At 40.1% G+C, this 19,133-nt stretch overlaps 1 protein-coding gene across 1 annotated transcript in view; it reads left to right on the forward strand.

The window, feature by feature from the left end:
* The window catches only part of KIF1B (kinesin family member 1B), a 148,900-nt gene that overhangs the window by 89,439 nt on the left and 40,328 nt on the right, over positions 1–19,133 (forward strand). Inside the window, exons 23-27 of the mRNA XM_069479325.1 lie at positions 7,501–7,594; positions 8,629–8,777; positions 11,292–11,470; positions 12,270–12,407; positions 14,056–14,304. Of these exons, the coding sequence (XP_069335426.1) occupies positions 7,501–7,594; positions 8,629–8,777; positions 11,292–11,470; positions 12,270–12,407; positions 14,056–14,304 (809 nt within the window). The remainder of the gene's footprint in view (positions 1–7,500; positions 7,595–8,628; positions 8,778–11,291; positions 11,471–12,269; positions 12,408–14,055; positions 14,305–19,133) is intronic.

Raw genomic sequence — 19,133 nt, forward strand, 5'->3', positions numbered from 1 at the left:
TAGGTCTAGCCTGGAGGCCATAGTTTGCTGACCCCTGATCTAGAAGATAGTCACTTTTGAGAACTGTTGAGCTAGAACATCAGTGTGTGACTGTGTATTTGATCTAGAGGACAGATATGTGCCAGATACTGGGGATCAGTTGTTGAGTGACAGACAAATGGTCCCTGGCCTGGTGAAGTTCACAGAGTTGTGGGGGAGATAGCTGTTAGACAAATAGCCACACCGGTAGTTACTCAGTACATTGGTGACAAGTGCCATGGGGGGGAATACAGGTGCTCTGAAAGGATATAACACTTGCCTCTGGGAATGAAAAGCAGCTTCTCCTTGCTCCTAGCTAATGGATAATCTTTTTGTTTCACTGAGGGGAAAAAGAAGCAATCAGAATAAAACTTTCTCTTCTGGTTCTGCATGCCCCTGTGATGCATCCAGACCCATACTCAGCCTTCCCTCCTGTTGGTGGATGAACTGTCTTAGCCTGGCCCTCGTTCGCTGCATTCCATACCGTCTCAAGAACTTGCTCATTTATCCCCTTCTCTTCTTTTTTACGTCCTCATTTTCTCTCCTGGATTATTCCTGCCGACATAAAAACATGTCTTCATTTCACCAGTTTCAGAAGTTGCCTGTACTTACTATTTCCCAGTTGTCTACCTCCCATGCTTTTTGTTTGTTTCCTGTCCTCATTGGTGCTTGCACTCGTCTAGTAGGATTCTTATTCCCACATCACCACTGAAGCCACTTTGTCACCACAGATCTCCATGGTGACAAATTCAGAGGTGTTTCTCAGTTCTCATCTCACTGAATCTCTCTGGTATTTGACGAGGTTGCTGGTTCTTTACTTCTTGGGACACTTTCTTCTGGCTTCTTATTTTCCTCCAGCCTCACTAGCTGTTCCTTTATGGTCTCTGTGGCCACAGACCTTGGCTATTTCTATATCCTTCTCGATCCCCCAGGTGATCCCATGCATTTCTGCAACTTTACCTCCCGGTTTTACACCGATGATGGTAAAGATAATAACTCATTTATTGAGCATGTATTAACACATACAAACATGTTACATTTATTGACTCATTGAATCCTCACAATATCACTCTTCTGTGAGGTGTAGGTATTGTTACTCTCATTTTACATACTTCCCCAGAGTCACACAGCTACTAAGTAGGGGAGCCAGGTCCAGTCTTGAGGAGGGAGTCCATCTGCAACCCCCTGCCTTGCCTTGCCTCTCTGCTGACTCTCAGATGCACTGGGTCCAGCCTGGGCCTCTGCGCTGAGCTCTAGATGCAGACATAGAACTGTGACCTCACATCTCACATTTAAACTGGAGCACCTAGCTCAGGCCAAATGTCCAAGTCATCCTCATTTTCTCCTTTTTTTCTTACATCTCATGATCAGATCATTAGTAAGTCCAGTTTCCATTGCCTGTAAAACATATCCCAACTCCATCTCTTTTCATGACCTTTGCTGCCAGCCTCTGGTCCAGGCTGCCACCATCTCCCTCTGATGCTGCTGTGACAGCGTTGTGCCTATTCTCCTCACTTCCAGAGTTCCTCCCAACCCCCACAGAGAGTGGTGTTTTTAAAACATGTACTACTAGACCATATCACTTCCCAGATCTAAACCACCCGGTGGCTTCCCTTAAAATAAAATCCACATTCCTTACTGTGGTCTGTAAAGCCGTCGATATCCCAGTCCCTACCTGACTACCTCAACTGCATCTCCTACCCTTCTTCTCTCTCTGCCATTTCATCCACACAAGTGTTCTTGCTTTTCCTCAAACACACAGGACTCCTTTCTTTTTTAAAAAATTTGTTTTAATTAATTAATTTTTTTTTATTTTTAGGGACAAGGTCTTGTTCTGTCACTCAGGCTGGTGTGCTGTGGTGTGTTCTTAGCTCACTGCAGCCCCAAACTCCTTGACTGAAGTGATCCTCCTGCCTAGCCTCCCAAATAGCTAGGACTACAGATACATGCCACCATGCCCAGCTAATTTTTTTTTTTTTTTTTTAGAGACAGGGGTCTCATTATGTTGCCCAGGCTGGTGTTGAACTCCTGGCCACAAGCGATCCTCCCACCTCAGCCTCCTAAAGTGCTGAGATTACAGGTGTGAGCTACCGTGCCCAGTCCAGGACTCCATTCTGTCTTAGGACTTTTGCGCTTGCTATTAGTGTTATTATGATTAGAATAATCCCCCACCAAAGACTTAACGTGCTTGTTTAGACTTTCTCAGACCACCTAATCTAAAAGTCTTCCTCCTGTTCCTCTCTTTTCCCTATTAATCCTTAATCTTACCTTTCTTTATCTTTCTTCATAATAGTCCTCTCCAGTGAAATCATAATGTGTGCTTTGTTTACTCTTTATCTTCTCTCTCTCCCTTGCCAGTGGGGCCTTTGTCATATTGACCACTAATTATTCCTGGCATCTGGCACAAAGTAGGGGCACAAAAGGTATTTGTTGAATGGAGGGATGATGGATGGATAATGGTTTAAAAAGCATGATCCAGGCCAGGTGGAGTGGCTCACATCTATAATCTTAGCACTTTAGGATCCTGAGGCGGGAGGATCCTTTGAGGTTGCATTGAGCTATGAAGAGGCCACTGCACTCGAACCTGGACAGCAAAGCAAGACCCTGTCTCAAAAACAAACAAAACAAACCATGTTCTGGATTGCCTGGCTTCAAGTCCCATTTCTGCCACCACTTGCCTAACTCTGTGGTCTCTGGAAAGATACTCAGTTTCTTTAAGCCTTTTTCTTCCTCTTTAACATGAAGTTAACTACAGTACTATCTTTATAAGGTTATTGGGAAAGTTAAAATAATCCGTGTTAGGCCGGGCGTGATAGCTCACGCCTGTAATCCTAGCACTCTGGGAGGCCGAGGTGGGAGGATCACTTGAGCTCAGGAGTTCGAGACCAGCCTGAGCAAGAGCGAGACCCTATCTCTACAAAAAATAGAACAATTAGCTGGGTGTGGTGGTGCAGGCCTGTAGTCCCAGCTACTTGGGAAGCTGAGGCAGGAGGATCACTTAAGCCCAGGAGTGTGAGGTTGCAGTGAGCTATGATGACACCACCCCACTCTAGCTTGGGCGATGGAGAGAGACCCTGTCTCAAAAAAAAAAAAAAAAAAAAGAAAGAAAGAAAAAGAGCAGTGCCTGACACAAAGTAAGATTAAAAATAAAGGTGGGTGGGTAGAAGAGAGACGAGAACATTCTATAAGAGGAAACAGCCAGTATTGTACCTTTATAAATATGGGGCATATTTTGAACTAGTTAGGACTTTTTTTTTTTGTTGTTGAGACAGAGTCTCACTTTGTTGCCCGGGCTAGAGTGAGTGCCGTGGCGTCAGCTTAGCTCACAGCAACCTCAGACTCCTCGGCTTAAGCGATCCTACTGCCTCAGCCTCCCGAGTAGCTGGGACTACAGGCATGAGCCACTATGCCCGGCTAATTTTTTCTATATAGATTTTTAGTTGTCCGTATAATGTCTTTTTATTTTTAGTAGAGACGGGGTCTCACTCTTGCTCAGGCTGGTCTCGAACTCCTGACCTCGAGCGATCCACCCGCCTCGGCCTCCCAGAGTGCTAGGATTACAGGCGTGAGCCACCGCGCCCGGCCTAGTTAGGACTTTTTATTACATAAACAGAAATGACTACTAAAAAATATGTTATTTTTTAGTGTGCGTTCCATAATTATCCTCATTTTCACCATGGAATGAACAGAACAATAGAATCTAAATCTCTATCCGTTTGTAGTGTGAAATGATGACATACAGAGTGTCCTTGTTGGAAGCTAAGTGACCTGGTTTGGGGAGGGGGCAGATTTAAAAAATGGTGTTGATATTTGGACTACCAACTGCTGGTCATAATGTAGTCAAAGTCTTTAGGTCCATGGGGCTATGAGAAGTCTTTTATGTCAATTTTATTGTCACTAAAGCACAACAGGAACTGTTGGGAAGGTCGTCCTCATACCTTAACTGTCAGAGTCTAAGGATTTTGTGTTCATTTTTACTTCGACTAGCTTGTGAACTTAATCTTGAAGAAATCTTCAAGATGAAATATTAATATTTGTTCCACCTGATGATTTTTAGGTATACCAGCAGCCTTTCTCTTTTTGCTGAAAGAATTCCATATAATATATAGTTTTTATGCAGAGAAAAAACTTCCCTTTCCCCAACGTTTTATTTTGAGACATTTCAAATCTAGAGAGAAGGTGAAAAAAATAGTACAATGGCTGGGCTCCGTGGCTCACATCTGTGATCCTAGCACTTTGGGAAGCTGAGGTGGATCTCTTAAGCCCAGGAGTTCGAAACCAGCCTGGGTAGCATAGCCAAGACCTCATCTCTACAAAAAAGGAAAACTAATAGAAGAAAAGTTAGCCAGGCATGGTGGTGTGCACGCCATGGTGGTGTGCACACCTGTAGGGTTAGCTACTCTACAGGCTGAGCCAGGAGGGTTGCTTGAGCCCAGGAGTTTGAGGTTGCAGTGAGCTGTGACTGTGCCTCCACACTCTAGCCTGGGTGACAGAATGAGATGCTGTCTTGAAAAAAAAATAGAATGAACCTTTGTATACCCACATTTATATATTTTTTCTGAAACATTTGAAAGTTGCAGATACCCTAACAGTTTACCCCAAATGCTGACATGTTTATCTTCTAAAATCAAGGATATTCTCTTAATACCACTATCCCATCCAAGAAATTTAATACTGATTTTAGTATTATGTAATATACAGTTCGTCTTCAGATTTCCCTAATTATTTCAAAAATACAAAAGAAGACTGTGAGAGAGTGTGTGTATGTGTTCATGTGTGCTTTAATCCAAGATCCAGTCAAGGTTTTTGCATTCATTTGGACATGATGTTTTTTATCTTTCATTACACTGGTTTTTTGGAGAGTGTAGGCCACGTTCTGATTTGTCTGGTTGTTTCCTCAAGATTAAACTTAGGTTAAACATTTTTGGTAAGCATGCTATAAGGGTAACGTTGTGTACTTCCCATTACATCACATCAGTAGACATAAAATGTCAATTTGTCCTGTTATTGATGATGTTAAAGTTTAATAAATTCGGTTAATGTGATGTTTCCCAGCTCTGTCCATTGTAAATATATCATTTCCCGTCTTATTAATAGGTATCTGGGGGTGGACTTTGGATTGTGTGAATATTCTCTTTCCCATTCATCTTTCATCCAATTATTTTGGCACTTATTAATGATTTTTGCCTGATTCAGTTACTGCATCTGGGGTTCCAATATGGTGATTTTCCATTTGTTGTTCCTTCTAGCTTTTTCTGTTTGTTTGTTTGTTTGTTTGTTTTGAGACAGAGTCTTGCTATATTGCCCAGGCAGGAGTGCAGTGGCTATTCACAGGCACCATCATAGGGCACTGCAGCCTTGAACTCCTGGACTCAAGTGATTGGTCTTCACGCCTCAGTCTGGCAAGTAGCTGGACTATAGGTGCTTCTCACTGTGCCCAGCAATTAGCTAGCTTATTTTTTAAAAGAAGAGTTTTCCCCTTTCTTCTTCTTCTTTCAGTATCAGTATGAACTCATGGATTCTTTCTATGTTCAGTGTGCTGTATTCACTATGAGCTCATGGATTCTTTCTATACTCAGTGTGCTGTATTCTTTTTCTGTTGTTTTTCCAATTTATTAGCCAATGGAAGCCTGTGTGCTTTTGAAATGGCTCCAGCAGTCTTTGAGTTCTTCCATCTTTTCTGGCACGAGATACTATGGGCTTACCTTGCTCCAAACCTTGAATCAGCCATTTTCTCAAGGATCCCTGGTTACATTTACTGGGCAGTGGTATTATATTTATAAACCAAGATCTGGGTGCCAGATATGCTTAGAAAATAGACTTTTAAAAAACATTTCCTGTCATTTTTGATAGTGTGTCACCATTTAGGAAGACTTTCATGTTTTTTAAATGGTTTATTGTCCTTTCTGCAGTCCTGTGTGGTAGGAAGATCAAATGCTAAAATCTTTGTTTAAAGATGAAGAAAGTAAGGTTTAGAGAGGATTTAACTTTCCTGGAATTAGAAGGCTAGTAAGAACAGGTGCCAAGACCCAAACCGAAGTATTTTAATTGCTAGTTTAATTTTTTTTTTCTTTTGCCGCAGTACATAGTATCTTAAAAAGTATGTTTAGATATCTCATAAAGCTGTATTGCTGGTTTCGCCTTGGTCACTGCCAGCCCCACTAAAGAGTGAACACTTCCTTCGTGAGACTGACTGATAAATGACCAGAACCTTAGAGAATGTTGGCATCCCTCTGAGCACTGCCATCTGGAGCTCCTTTTGTAATGGGTTTGCTAAGGAGGCTTTCAGCAGTGCTTTGTGATGCGTGGAATGTTTGATGTGTGACTTGGAGAACTGTGTCTGAAAACAGAGCATGCATCTGTTTATATGATCAAGTGCTTAAAAAATTAAAAAAAGCAAAAAGGAAAAGAAAACAGTACATGGTTATACCTAAGCCCTCTGTCTCATGGTAGCCTATAATGGGGTCACTGCTAAGGACTGAAAGGAAGCAGGAAACCCTGGCAGTGGATCTTAAAATGCTATGGTTATGCTAGAATTTAGTATTTTTATTGTGTGAAGGTCTTTTTTTCTAACCATGCTTTTTTAATTTTAATTAAAATTTGGGCTTTTTTCCTTTAACACCCTAAGGAGCCTTTTTAGACAATTGTTCCATAGTCCCCCCACCATGATATTTTAATACCTCATATATACTATTATGTGTTTGTATACTGTATATATGTCTGTGCTTTATATGTAAAAAGAGTAAGTTTTTTCATCCCCTGAGAACCATTTTTGGTGCCTTTGAGGGTGATATTCCCCTTATGAGAAAATGCATGGAGTAAATGGAAAAATGAAGGGTAAATCTGATTTGTATCATAGTAATCCATTTCATATTACAGTAATATATTTAAAATAAAGTGTGTTTCTTGCATAACTGAATGCAGTCTGAAAATTATTTCAACTCTGAGATTTTTGGTTACCTGAAGGCTAAACTTATCCTACCACTGCAAAGATAGTAATTTTTCACTCACAGGAAGTTTCAGAGTCTACAATCCTAATTTTTTCCCCTTCCAAACGGATAGGTGGGACTTTGGTGATACTGGTGAATTTAATTTTTCAGTATTGTTTTTCTCTGGAATTCCTTGATGAGCAAGATATATTACTTAAATGTATTTTAACATTTAAGCGATGTATGCATCTTCCCCCTCAACATCCCCCCTTTTCCTGCCACACCTCAAATAAAGAACTCTTGAGTCTTTAAGGGAGTAGAAACAGACTACAGTAAACAACTTTTTTCTTTTTAGCATTTACCTATTACGTCTTGTGTGTTTTGTGTTTTTTCCCCTAAGCATTTCTCTGTATGTCTTTTCATAATTGTTTCCTCCTCTGCCTCTCTTTGTCCTTTGCTTTCTCTACTTCCCTCAATATTCCTTCTATTTCTCTCCCCCCACCCCCACCATTCCTTCTCTCTCCTACATGTTATCTCCTTTCTTTTCATTCAGGACTATGAGAGTAAATTGCAGGCCTTGCAGAAGCAGGTTGAGACCAGATCCCTAGCCGCAGAAACAACTGAAGAGGAAGAAGAGGAGGAAGAAGGTGAACTCTAGAGACTACAACCTTCCTATGTATATTTTTTGAATCTCTATTATCAAAGTGGTCCTTTTTCTATGACTAAAGCTGGATTCCTCATAGTTGGCCGTACCATTTATCAACATTTTACTGAGCCAATTTAAAGATGATTTAAAAGATGCTCAAAGCTGAGAATCCAGACTGTGTTTTATGAGGTGGGTGTGGGGCTGATAGTGTTCCTTAGAGCTTCGCAAGGTTGCTGAGCACAGTCTTCACATAAATCTCTCAGGAAGGTTTACATGTACTGTCCAGTATTTTTGTGCGTATGAAGTTCATATATCTGTTATAAATAAATACAGAACTTAATTTTTATTAAGATAGTCTGTTCAATTTGCTGATTTGTATCAGAGATTTGCCAGTGAGGACTTTGGAATGTATCAGTGTATTTTTAAAGCCATTTCTGGCATATTCCTAATCACATTGCTTAATTATGCTTGCCTAAGTTTTCTAGGGTTTCTTAGCTGAATTAGGGCTTTCATTGTTAATTATTGCCTAATAATATAGTGTGAATATTCATCACACTTCCTTCTCCCACCCAGCTTCTTAATAATCTCAAGGCTTTAAATTAACTTTGAAGCAACTCTTATGTACTGAATTCTTTATTTTTAACTAAGTGAAATAGGACCTTTTCCCCCTGTACTAGAAAGAAAAAAAAGAAATATGTGAAGTTTTACAACATACCAGGGGTCGGAGGTATTATTTTTATTATGGCCACACAGTATAATTATATCTGTTTTTAAAAAGGAAGAGAAATCTGTTTCTTTGATGTACCATTTTAAATAAATACAGGAGTAGGATTTTTTAGGTTTTCTGAGATATGTATATTGCTTTCATAAAATCAACAAAATTAGTAAGCTTTACTAAAAAGAAAAACAAAAGCAGCTGAATGGAAAGAAATGGGAAAATACCTCAACTTGATAAAAGAGATAAGGTCGAGGGAGGGCTGCGATGTGTGTGTAGTTACGAGATCACCATTAAACATGCTTCATTTGCTCTTTCAGTTCCTTGGACACAGCATGAATTTGAGTTGGCCCAGTGGGCTTTCCGGAAATGGAAGTCTCACCAGTTTACTTCATTAAGGGACTTACTCTGGGGCAATGCTGTGTACCTAAAGGAGGCCAATGCCATCAGCGTGGAACTGAAGAAGAAGGTATGGAGGAGGCGAGAACATGGGCAATTGGGAGGCAAAGCTGAGCCTGCCATGGGTGCATCTGGGCTCTCACCTTGAACTAACCTTTCCCCTGGGGGAACTCAGCTGCTTTATGTAATAAAACTGCGTTATATATGCCTTTATTTAATATATATGCCTGGAACATAGTGGGTACTAATTAATTTTTTATTCAATAAAAATTCCTTAAAGATAGATGTTTTCACATTTGGGAATAACACCAATTGGGTATCGGACAGAAGTGGGAGGTAGGGGGAGGGTATGGGTGTATACCTACATGATGAGTGCAGTGTGCACTGTCTGGGGAATGGACACGCTTGAAGCTCAGACTTGGGGGGATGGGAGGGCATGGGCAATATATATAACCTGAACTTTTGTACCCCCATAATAAGCTGAAAAAAAAAATAGATGTTTTCTAGCTTATTTTATAGATGAGGAGACTATATTCCTGATAAGAGCTAGAGAAACATAGTAGTAGAAAAATGCTTTTCTTGGGTTTCTAGAAAGTCTTAATTTTCTCTTAGTTTTCTACCATCAAGTTTGTACCTCTAAGTCCTGTGTGCCCCTTTGCCACTAATTTGCTCCTAGGGTCTGGGAGACACTGTTGTATAGTGGACAAGTGTGTGTGCTCTATAGCCAGGCAGTCCAGGGTCCAGCCCCACCTCCAAAAGTTGTGTTGACTCTTACAGCTCTGTGCATCTATTCCACCATCTGCAAAGTGGGGTTAGCAACAGTGACTGCCACCAAGGGATATTGTAAGAAATGAAAGTGTGAATAAAATACACATAAAGCACTTAAAATAGTGCTGGGGGGACTGGGCATGGTGGTGTACACTTGTAATCCCCACACTTTGGGAGGCTGAGGTGGGAGGATTGCTTGAGGCCAGGAGTTTGAGATCAGCCTGGGTAAGACATTGGGATCCCATATCTATGAAAAAAAAAAAAAAATAGCTGGGCATGGTGGCACATACCTGTAGTCCAAGCTACTCGGGAGGCTGAGGTGGGAGAATCCCTCGAGCCCAGGAGTTTGAGGTTATAGTGAGCTATGATCATGCCACTGCATTCCAGCCTAGGCAACAGAATGAAACCCTGTCTTGAAAAAAATAAAATTGCACTGGGGAATGGTAAAAGGCAATGAATATTATCTGTTTTTGTAATTATTACCGGAACTTCACACTAAACCTTAGATTCAGCCTTCTGTATGCCCCACTGTTTAACAGTCTCTTAACTGCTGAGATTCCAGTAGAAGACTATATTGTATAGTAGGTAAGAGCACAAACTGCCTGACTTTGGGGAAATTCATTATCTTCTTCTAGGGATATATTCTAGTTCTCTAAACTGAGGATAAGATGTCGTCTTCACTCATAATCTCAGCAGCCCTTGTCATTTTGTTGTTATTTTTAACCACTCCCTTCCTCAAGTAGACTAAATAAAGGTAGTAACTGTTGTCTTTTTTTGTTTTTTACTGCTGTACTTAGCATTTAATTAATATTGGTGAAAATAGGCCGGGCGCGGTGGCTCACGCCTGTAATCCTAGCACTCTGGGAGGCCGAGGTGGGCGGATCGTTTGAGCTCAGGAGTTCGAGACCAGCCTGAGCAAGAGCGAGACCCCATCTCTACTAAAAAAATAGAAAGAAATTATATGGACAGCTAAAAATATATATAGAAAAAATTAGCCGGGCATGTTGGTGCATGCCTGTAGTCCCAGCTACTCGGGAGGCTGAGACAGGAGGATCGCTTGAGCTCAGGAGTTTGAGGTTGCTGTGAGCTAGGCTGACGTCACGGCACTCACTCTAGCCTGGGCAACAGAGTGAGACTCTGTCTCAAAAAAAAAAAAAAAAAAATATTGGTGAAAATATAAGGGAGTATTGAGAAATAAATGACACGATGCATGCAGAGCACTTACCATATAGTAAGCACTTTTAAGAGTATTAGTTGTAATCTTTGAATTTGAAATGGAAAACCTTGATATGTTTCCATCCTCCCTCATTACTAAAGGACTAGAAATGCATTCTTGGGTCGCCATTTTGGTCTCTTTTTTTCTTTCTTTTTTTTTTTTTTTTTGAGACAGGGTCTCATCATGTTGCCTGACTAAAGTGCAGTGGCACCATCATGGCTCACTGCAACCTCCTGGGCTCAAGTGATCCTCCCACCTAGGCCTCCCAAAGTGCTAGGATTATGGGCATGAGCCACTGCTCAAGCCTCTTTTTGTCTCTTGTATAAGATCCACAAAAGTCTTCATTCAGTCAACTATAATATATTTATTGAGGGTTTAGTTTGCTAGGCTAGAAAAACAAAGTATGTAAATAGCTGAATTTGAAATTAGGATTATTCCCTATGATTACTATACAGGTGGCCCTTGTTTTCAGTTAGTCACAAGCTATTTGTTGAGCAAATAGTACACGTTTGACCTCTTTCTTTCCCATTAGGCATGATTCTGTTGCCTCATCTGTGAAGCTTACTTGCTGAAAACCATTTGTCGATTCTTTCCATTCAGGTGCAGTTTCAGTTTGTGCTGCTGACTGACACGTTGTACTCCCCTTTGCCTCCCGAATTACTTCCCACTGAGATGGAGAAAACTCACGAGGACAGGCCTTTCCCTCGAACGGTGGTGGCAGTAGAAGTCCAGGATCTGAAGAACGGAGCAACACATTACTGGTCTTTGGAGAAACTCAAGTATGAAAACATTCATAAAAGCTGATTCTTTTATTTAGGAAATAACAGTGAATTGCTCATGTGGGCTCCCTCAAACTCTCCTCTCTGTTGCTTGCTTGCTTTTTTTAAAGGGTAGTCAAGTGAAGCAGTGGGGGTAGAAAAGGAAGAATGAAATCTATAACTAGTTGTGATCCATTAGTTGTAAATACCATTGCACTCGGACCAGCCACTGTTGCCTCCTTTTCTGTACTTTCCTAATGCTGTTGTTGGCCAGTAATACTAACATGCATACATTTTCTTTTAAGTGAATGAGTACCATGCCTCAAACACCTTTGACATTTTTAGATATGTAAGTTTGCCCTCCATAAACCCTCTTTTATATTTTAAATGTTCCCATTCCGTATTTATTTCTGCCTTGGATCTAGAAATTTCTCATCTTTTCTGTTCTGGACCTCATGATCAATAATAAACAGGGAAGTTATAACATAGCTCCCTTTACATTTAGTGGGATGAGATACTTCCTGCTGTCTCAGTGTATTTGAGATGTCATGCACCATTGAACTACATTTCCCCTGTGACTATCGTGACTGGTGGGGACAGGTTGCCATTCTTGACTTTTGGTGGCTTTCTCTAGACTTAGACATTTTGGCTGCTATTTTGGTTTCTATAAGTTTGGCCTTCATTCTTTTTAAATAACATTAAATGGTAGGAGAGCAGCTTCTTTTTAAAAAAAGAAGCTTGCTTTGGAAGATGATTCCAAAGCAAAATTTTAATGCAATCTCATGATATTAACCCAGTGCACCGTATGCTTACTACATAGGCAGAGGCTGGATTTGATGCGAGAGATGTATGACAGGGCAGGGGAGATGGCCTCCAGTGCCCAAGACGAAAGCGACACCACTGTAACTGGCAGCGATCCGTTCTACGATCGGTTCCACTGGTTCAAACTTGTGGGGAGGTATGTGATAATTTTGTTGATGTCTTCTTTTTAAATAATAAATACTTCTAATTGTTTAAAACCTCAGCAGATACTATAAAAAGTTAAAAGAAAGGAGTATAAAAAAGCCCTGTCTATAATCTTACCTACTCACACACAACCACTGTATTATTTGGTATATTTCCCTTTTGTTTTTATTCAACAGGCATATTTGTTTTGGGTCTCAAACTTTCAACCTAACAGTCTTCCCTGGCTCTCAATTTACTCACAAAATGTTTTACAATTGATTAAGGTAGATTTAAAAGGCCAGGCACAGTGGCTCATGCCTCTAATCCCAGCACTTTGGGAGGCTAAGGCAGGAAGATTGCTTGTTATTTCTAAAGAGAAATAACAATAAAATAAAAGGTAGATTCAAAGGAAAAAGGAAACCTATGTCTGTATCCTGCATAGTTTAAAATCATGGTATGGCTTGTCAGACTGTAATCTCTTCATGATCTGATTTGTCCTCAACTTTTTTTTTTTTTAAGCAATTCATCCCACTTTAGTCACTGCCAAGGGTGAACTAATTGCACACTTTGTTAGTCCCCTTGAACCTCATTCGTGTATAGATCATTTCCAACATTTAATGAAAACAAGTTGTTTTCTTGGACTCTGTGAGTCTTTTTTTCTTTTTTTTTTAGAAACGAGGTCTCGCTCTGTTGCCCAGGCTGGAATGCAGTGGCATGACTATAGCTCATTGCAGCCTCACACTCCTAGGCTCAAGCAATCCACCTGCCTCAGCCTCCCAAAGTGCTGGGACTACAGGTGTGTGCTACCACACCAGGCAATTTTTAAATTTTTTAAAGAGATGGGGTCTCACTCTATTGCCCAGGCTGGTCTCAAACTCCTGGGCTCAAGTGATTCTCCTGCCTTGGCCTCCCAAAGCGCTGGGATTACAGGTGTGAGCCACTGTGCTCAGCCTTGTGAGTCCATATTGAGTCAAGTTCTTAAAGGTTTAGAATTTTTAAAGCAGGAGAAATTTAAGTTTGAGGTTAATGGCTTCAGATTTTGAATTCGTTTTTGCAATTGCAAAAACCCTGTCATTTTTTTTTTAAAGGTACTAGGTAAAAAGGAGTCGCTGAAGTCATAGTATTTTGTAGAAATTAAGTAAATCTTTTCCACTCCACTCTGATAGTAAAATGGTTTTTTTAAAGAGATGAACTCGCCAAACACATCTTACCCAAGAAAAGCACGTGCTGCTTTGGCATATACCATTTGATCCATTTTATTTTCTGCTCCAAGATGACATGAGAATTTAAATAAAGATTAGAAGCCTTATTATTTTACCTTAATCTTGAGTGGCTCCGTTGAGGCCTGGATGCTAATCTTTTGTGCAAACTGGAGAATATAAACATTTTATAGCACAATATTTACCTGAGGTGGTCTACTGATGTATTTCCTTTGCTTTTCTTATTCTAAGGATCAGTCGTTGCTTAACTTTTTCAACCTGCCCTGTTCCCTTTCTCCTGATCCAGATGATTTATGTTTATTTTATCCTTTTCCTTTTCCATTTGCTTTTATTGTGTTGATTCCCCAGCAGATTCTGTCCTTTTGGCACCTTTAGCTTCTTGTTTAACCAACTATTCCTCTCTCCCTGGCTGTGTTAATCGTCATCTTACCTGGTATCTAGCTCCCCCATTTTCCACGGCTGTGTGAATGAGCGCCTTGCCGACCGCACGCCCTCCCCCACTTTTTCCACGGCTGATTCCGACATCACTGAGCTGGCTGACGAGCAGCAAGATGAGATGGAGGATTTTGATGATGAGGCATTCGTGGATGACACCGGCTCTGACGCAGGGACGGAGGAGGGATCAGATCTCTTCAGTGACGGGCATGACCCGTTTTACGACCGATCCCCTTGGTTCATTTTAGTGGGAAGGTTGGTGAGGTTATTGTGAGAAAGGCAAAAAGGGACCAGCTCTTGATCTAAAGGCCTCTTTGTGCAGTTTTGGATTATCTTGCTTTAGCTAATTCAGTTCATGAACACTCTGTCCCAAGTTCACCAATACTTCAAGCTCTTTGTAAATGCCAGTCTAGCTAGAGAGAGATCACAGGCATTGTTTGTAAGGTACTCAGTCTACTCAGCCCAACATACAGCAATGTGCAGAGACTCTTCATGGAGGACCTCTTGTCTTAAATTGCCCAATAATTTTGTTCTGAAGGAGGAAACCCCAAAGGAGAAAGTAATTAAAGCTAAGAGTCAAACATAATAAGTTCAACATTGGTATTGTAGTCTAGATGTTTCCTTTTTAAAGGAATGCGGTTGAGAAAGCATGTGGAGATAACATGAGAAAGGGAGCAGAGCAAGTGCAAGGTTAGGCTAAAGAATTTGTGGCACTATGGGAATCTGAAGACTTAAGTGGACTTAGGAGTCGTGTTGGGTTTATTTTTTGCTTAGTCTACTAAGGCCTGAAAAGAATCAGGACAGTCAAGTTTCTCCTTTGTCTAATAAAATGGGTCCCTTGGCCAGGTGCCATGGCTCATGCCTGTAATCCCAGCATTTTGGGAGGCCACTGTGGGAGGATCACTTGAGGCCAGGAGTTTGAGACCAGCCTGGGTAACAGAGTGAGACCCTGTCACTACAAAAATTAAAAAATTAGGTGTGGTGGCATGTGCCTGTAGTCCCAGCTACTTAAGAGGCTGAGGCAAGAGGGAGGATCACTTGAGCTCAAGGGTTCGAGGTTGCAGTGAGCTGTGATTGGCCACTGCACTCCAGCCTGGGCAACAAAGTAAGACCCTGTCTCTAGAAGAAAAAAAAAAAAAAAACAATTAATTAATTTAAAAAAGATGCCTTTGTTTGGCCAGTTTCACTGAGCCTATCTGTAGGTCTTTGGTGTCTGCTAAAATTTTACTTACAGGCTTTATAATACTGAATGTGAGAAAGTCATCTATTGACACCATCAACAATGAGTATTTGTTCAGTGCTGCATGAAACTGCTTTGTATTAAGATTAGTTCACCAAACTGAGGCATTGTCTCTGCTCTCAGTTTGTGCGTCCTTCTGCCAGTGATGCAGAACTCTCCATGCACATGTTCCCGATACTGATGTCTTTGTCTACATCCATTCATGCTGAAGTAATTTTAATTACAAGTTCAACAATGGAGCACTCATTGGGTTAACCAAAAAGTATTTCTAGGTTTTAAAGTACTAAATTTAATTCTAATGGTACATTAGAATCACATATTGTAGAAACCCTTTAAAAATAAGGGAGTAAGTACCAGTTAAAAATTAAAGTACAGTGAGTCTCCTGACCCAATAGAGACATAGGTTCTAAAGTTTAGCTCAAAGTATGGTGTTGGTCACCTGGTGGGAGCATGATAACTAGAAGATGATCACTGTTATGGAAAGAGGGGAAAGGAAAGCTTTTTTGATAGAAATGAAAGCCTTGATTACGACTTTGGATCATAATATTAGTCTCTGAGTTTTACAGTGGCAAAGGGGCATTTAGAATTCAGGTTTTCCATGATTAAACACAAATGGATTATATAGCTATGAGGGTTTTATACTGATGTCTCACCACGATTAGATGCTTAGAATTTCAGAGAAGCTGATTTATTTTTAAATTGAGAAAGTTGTACAAATAATGGGACACTAATGCTTTTTTATTTTATGGCTGTGTCCTTCAGCACATTTCCATTTCCATACAATTCTAAGAGAGTTGGAAGTTAGAACCCAGTTTCTGGCCATAAACGTGATTCCAGTGGCAGTTGCACAGCTTCTAAAGCTGTTCGCATGTGTTCTACACCATTGCACGTTGAGGAGTAGACAGCAGCTTCATCTTACGTAGCATGACGAGGAGAATCCTGCCTAATTATGAGGAGAGGCCTTGGATTCTTGGCCATCTCTGTCACTAACTTAGGACAAACAGCTTAAACTGAGGTCTGTTGGGTTCTCAAGTGTAAAATAGACAGAAAAAAGAGTCTCAAAGATCTTTTTCATCTTTCATATTCTGTCATCTACACTAGAAAAATGAATATCCTGGTTAAGACTTCTAAGAAGCATTTGTATTTTGAATTAGTTGTATGGAAACTCGAGTCAGAATCCCACTTAATGTGGAAATTAACTGGTTTAAGGTATATGTATTATTTTCTCTCTAGTTTTATTCCTTTTAATCATATCAGATATAAGTGTAGGTATAAAGCAGTCAACTCTACTTTGATCTTCACATAAAATATTTAGGGAGCTGTGGCTCAGGAATTGACCTTTCCATTTGTTTATGTTCCCAGGTTCTAGAACTAACTTTGCCTTGCCAGGATACTGGGGGAAGAGGTAAAATCATAGCAATCAGTAAAGAGAGGGATAGCTCTCCACTGTTGCCCTTGACTACATTTCTCCTCTACAAACAAAATTTATAATAATTCAACATCATTTAGTTGTTAGTAGTCATTGTATGCGTAAGAGGAGTAACTCCTTTCCTGTTTTTGTGATTCACAGGATTGAATTTCCCCTACTGGTATATAATTGTAATAAAATTCACTTGTAAAAATTTCCAATTTCTTATGAAATTCCATTTGTAGGTTTGTTTCTTGGCTGTGGCTGCCTCTGGTGAATCTTCGTATGAAAATTAAAAGAGCTTGTCCCTTTAGCTGTTCTCTTATGGCATGGTGGGATGTTATGAACCATCTGTCATAATTTGGGATGAATGTAAAATATTTAGTCTAATCTTCTGGGTTGAAAGGGGGCAAAAGATGGTTATTTTGTGGCCTCTCTGAGTACCTTAACTGACATTCTTTCTGTAAATATCACCATAATTATGCTGATTTTTCTCATCTTTATGTTGACAAATTTGTTTCTCTTTTTAATGTAACTTCACAGAACTTTCTGCTAATATATCCTTTTTATCTTCCCTTCTCTCATCCCTGCTCTCCTTCAGTCTGCTAGGTCAAAGTATAAGGGCTCACAAAAATGCAGAGTAATTAGGAAAATTGCAGTTTAAAAAGCTTCGGGGGAGAACTTTTATACAGTGTTGATTTGGGGCTAAGGGCTATGTTCTGATCTGGTGACTTGACAGGGAGCTGCGATTCTATACTCACAGAGCTGATGCCCCTGCGTCTGCCATAGAATCCTAGAATTCTCTTTTCTAAAAAGGGAAATCTATAATAATGCCTTCAATGCTTCCACATTTGGAATGGCCATTGCCATAGGCAGAAAGGAAATTCTCATATTTAGTGTGTGCTCAAACAGTACTGTATTGTAACGTGTCTGTGAATATGATAAGCTTTCTTAAAAAAAACGGTAACTCCTATTTTTGCATAGCTATTTTTAAGATAACAAATTAATATGGTTAGGAATCTAAATGTGTCCTAAATAGTTAATATTCATCATGAGTTTGGCTTTGAAAAATCAACCTACTATTAAGTTGGATGGATTTACTTCTCTGCCTCTGGTGTAACCCATTTTTCTGGAAAATCTTCTGCTTAAGGATAGCAGATAGATCATTTTCCTGGTTCCTAATGCACATAGACGTTTACTTACCAGATGTTTATTGAGTGTGTTTACTGTATGCCAAGCCCTCTGCAGACAGTGGTAAGCAAAACCAGAAATGGGCTGGGTGTGATGGCTTATGCCTATAATCCTAGCACTCTGGGAGGCTGAGGCAGGAGGATCACTTGAGCCCAGGAGCTTGAGATTGTAGTGAGCAATGATCATACCATTGCACTCTAGCCTGGGCAAGACTAGAGCGAGATTGTGTCTCCAAAAAAAAACCAGAAAACAAAAAAAAAACAACAACGAGACATAGTTCCTGCTCTTACAGACTTACAGTTGGTGGGTGACACAGACATAAATAATCACACAAATAAATGTAAATTACAACAATGATGAAAGAATTGTGTGTGTTGCTGAGATCATAACATTGGGGGGCCCTGTTATGAGAGAGTAGTGTCTGAGGTCAGACCTGAAGATGTGAAATCAAAGGTATGACATGGGCAATGAGTGCAGAGAGAACTCCTGGCAGGGGACATGTGCAGTGACTCTTCTACAGCCCAGTCGTTGGAAGTGGGCAAGTCTGGCTGGAAAGCCAGGAAGAGGAGAGTGGTCTGTGTGTGATATTCATAGCTTATGCCAAATTCTTAGTCTTTTAAACCCTGTTGTGATAGTTGGTATTTCATGGTCTTGTTTATAATCCTTTTAAGGAGACTTTTCATTTTAAATTTTTATGCACCAAAGCTTTAACCCTGTTCCTTGGCCTTGTTCCCCCCTCCCACTTTGGAGCAGACTGAAAGGGAAGTAGACATCATTTGGTCTAATTTAACGTTCTGTTGCACTTATTTTTGTTTTACTTTTCATTCATATTTCATTCTCAAAGTTTTATTAACATTTGTTTTTCTGTGATATATTTTGTCTATTTCTAGAACTTTCATTACTTTGAGTTGAAATCCCAAATATCCACTCCATACTCCTTCTCACTTTGTTTTAAAGTAGATTTCAGAGCAGGAAAAGCAGCAGACAGGCATGTGTGTCACATTTAGTTGTGCTTGATTTCTTGATGCAAGTGTTTACTCTTTGTCTTTTGCCTTATGTTCAAAGATCAGCATATACCAAGTGGGAAGGTAGGAGTAACAGTAGGAACTAGATTCTCTTTCCCTTCCACTAATTGAAATGAACACTCTTATTAAGCTTTGTGATCATCGGTTTTTATTGCTTAAAAAAAAATCAATAGCTACAAAATAAGGAAAGAAGAAAAAAAGAGTATAAATGTGGTAGGAC

The sequence above is a fragment of the Eulemur rufifrons genome, chromosome 8 (assembly GCF_041146395.1).
Source record: "Eulemur rufifrons isolate Redbay chromosome 8, OSU_ERuf_1, whole genome shotgun sequence".
NCBI lineage: Eukaryota > Metazoa > Chordata > Mammalia > Primates > Lemuridae > Eulemur > Eulemur rufifrons.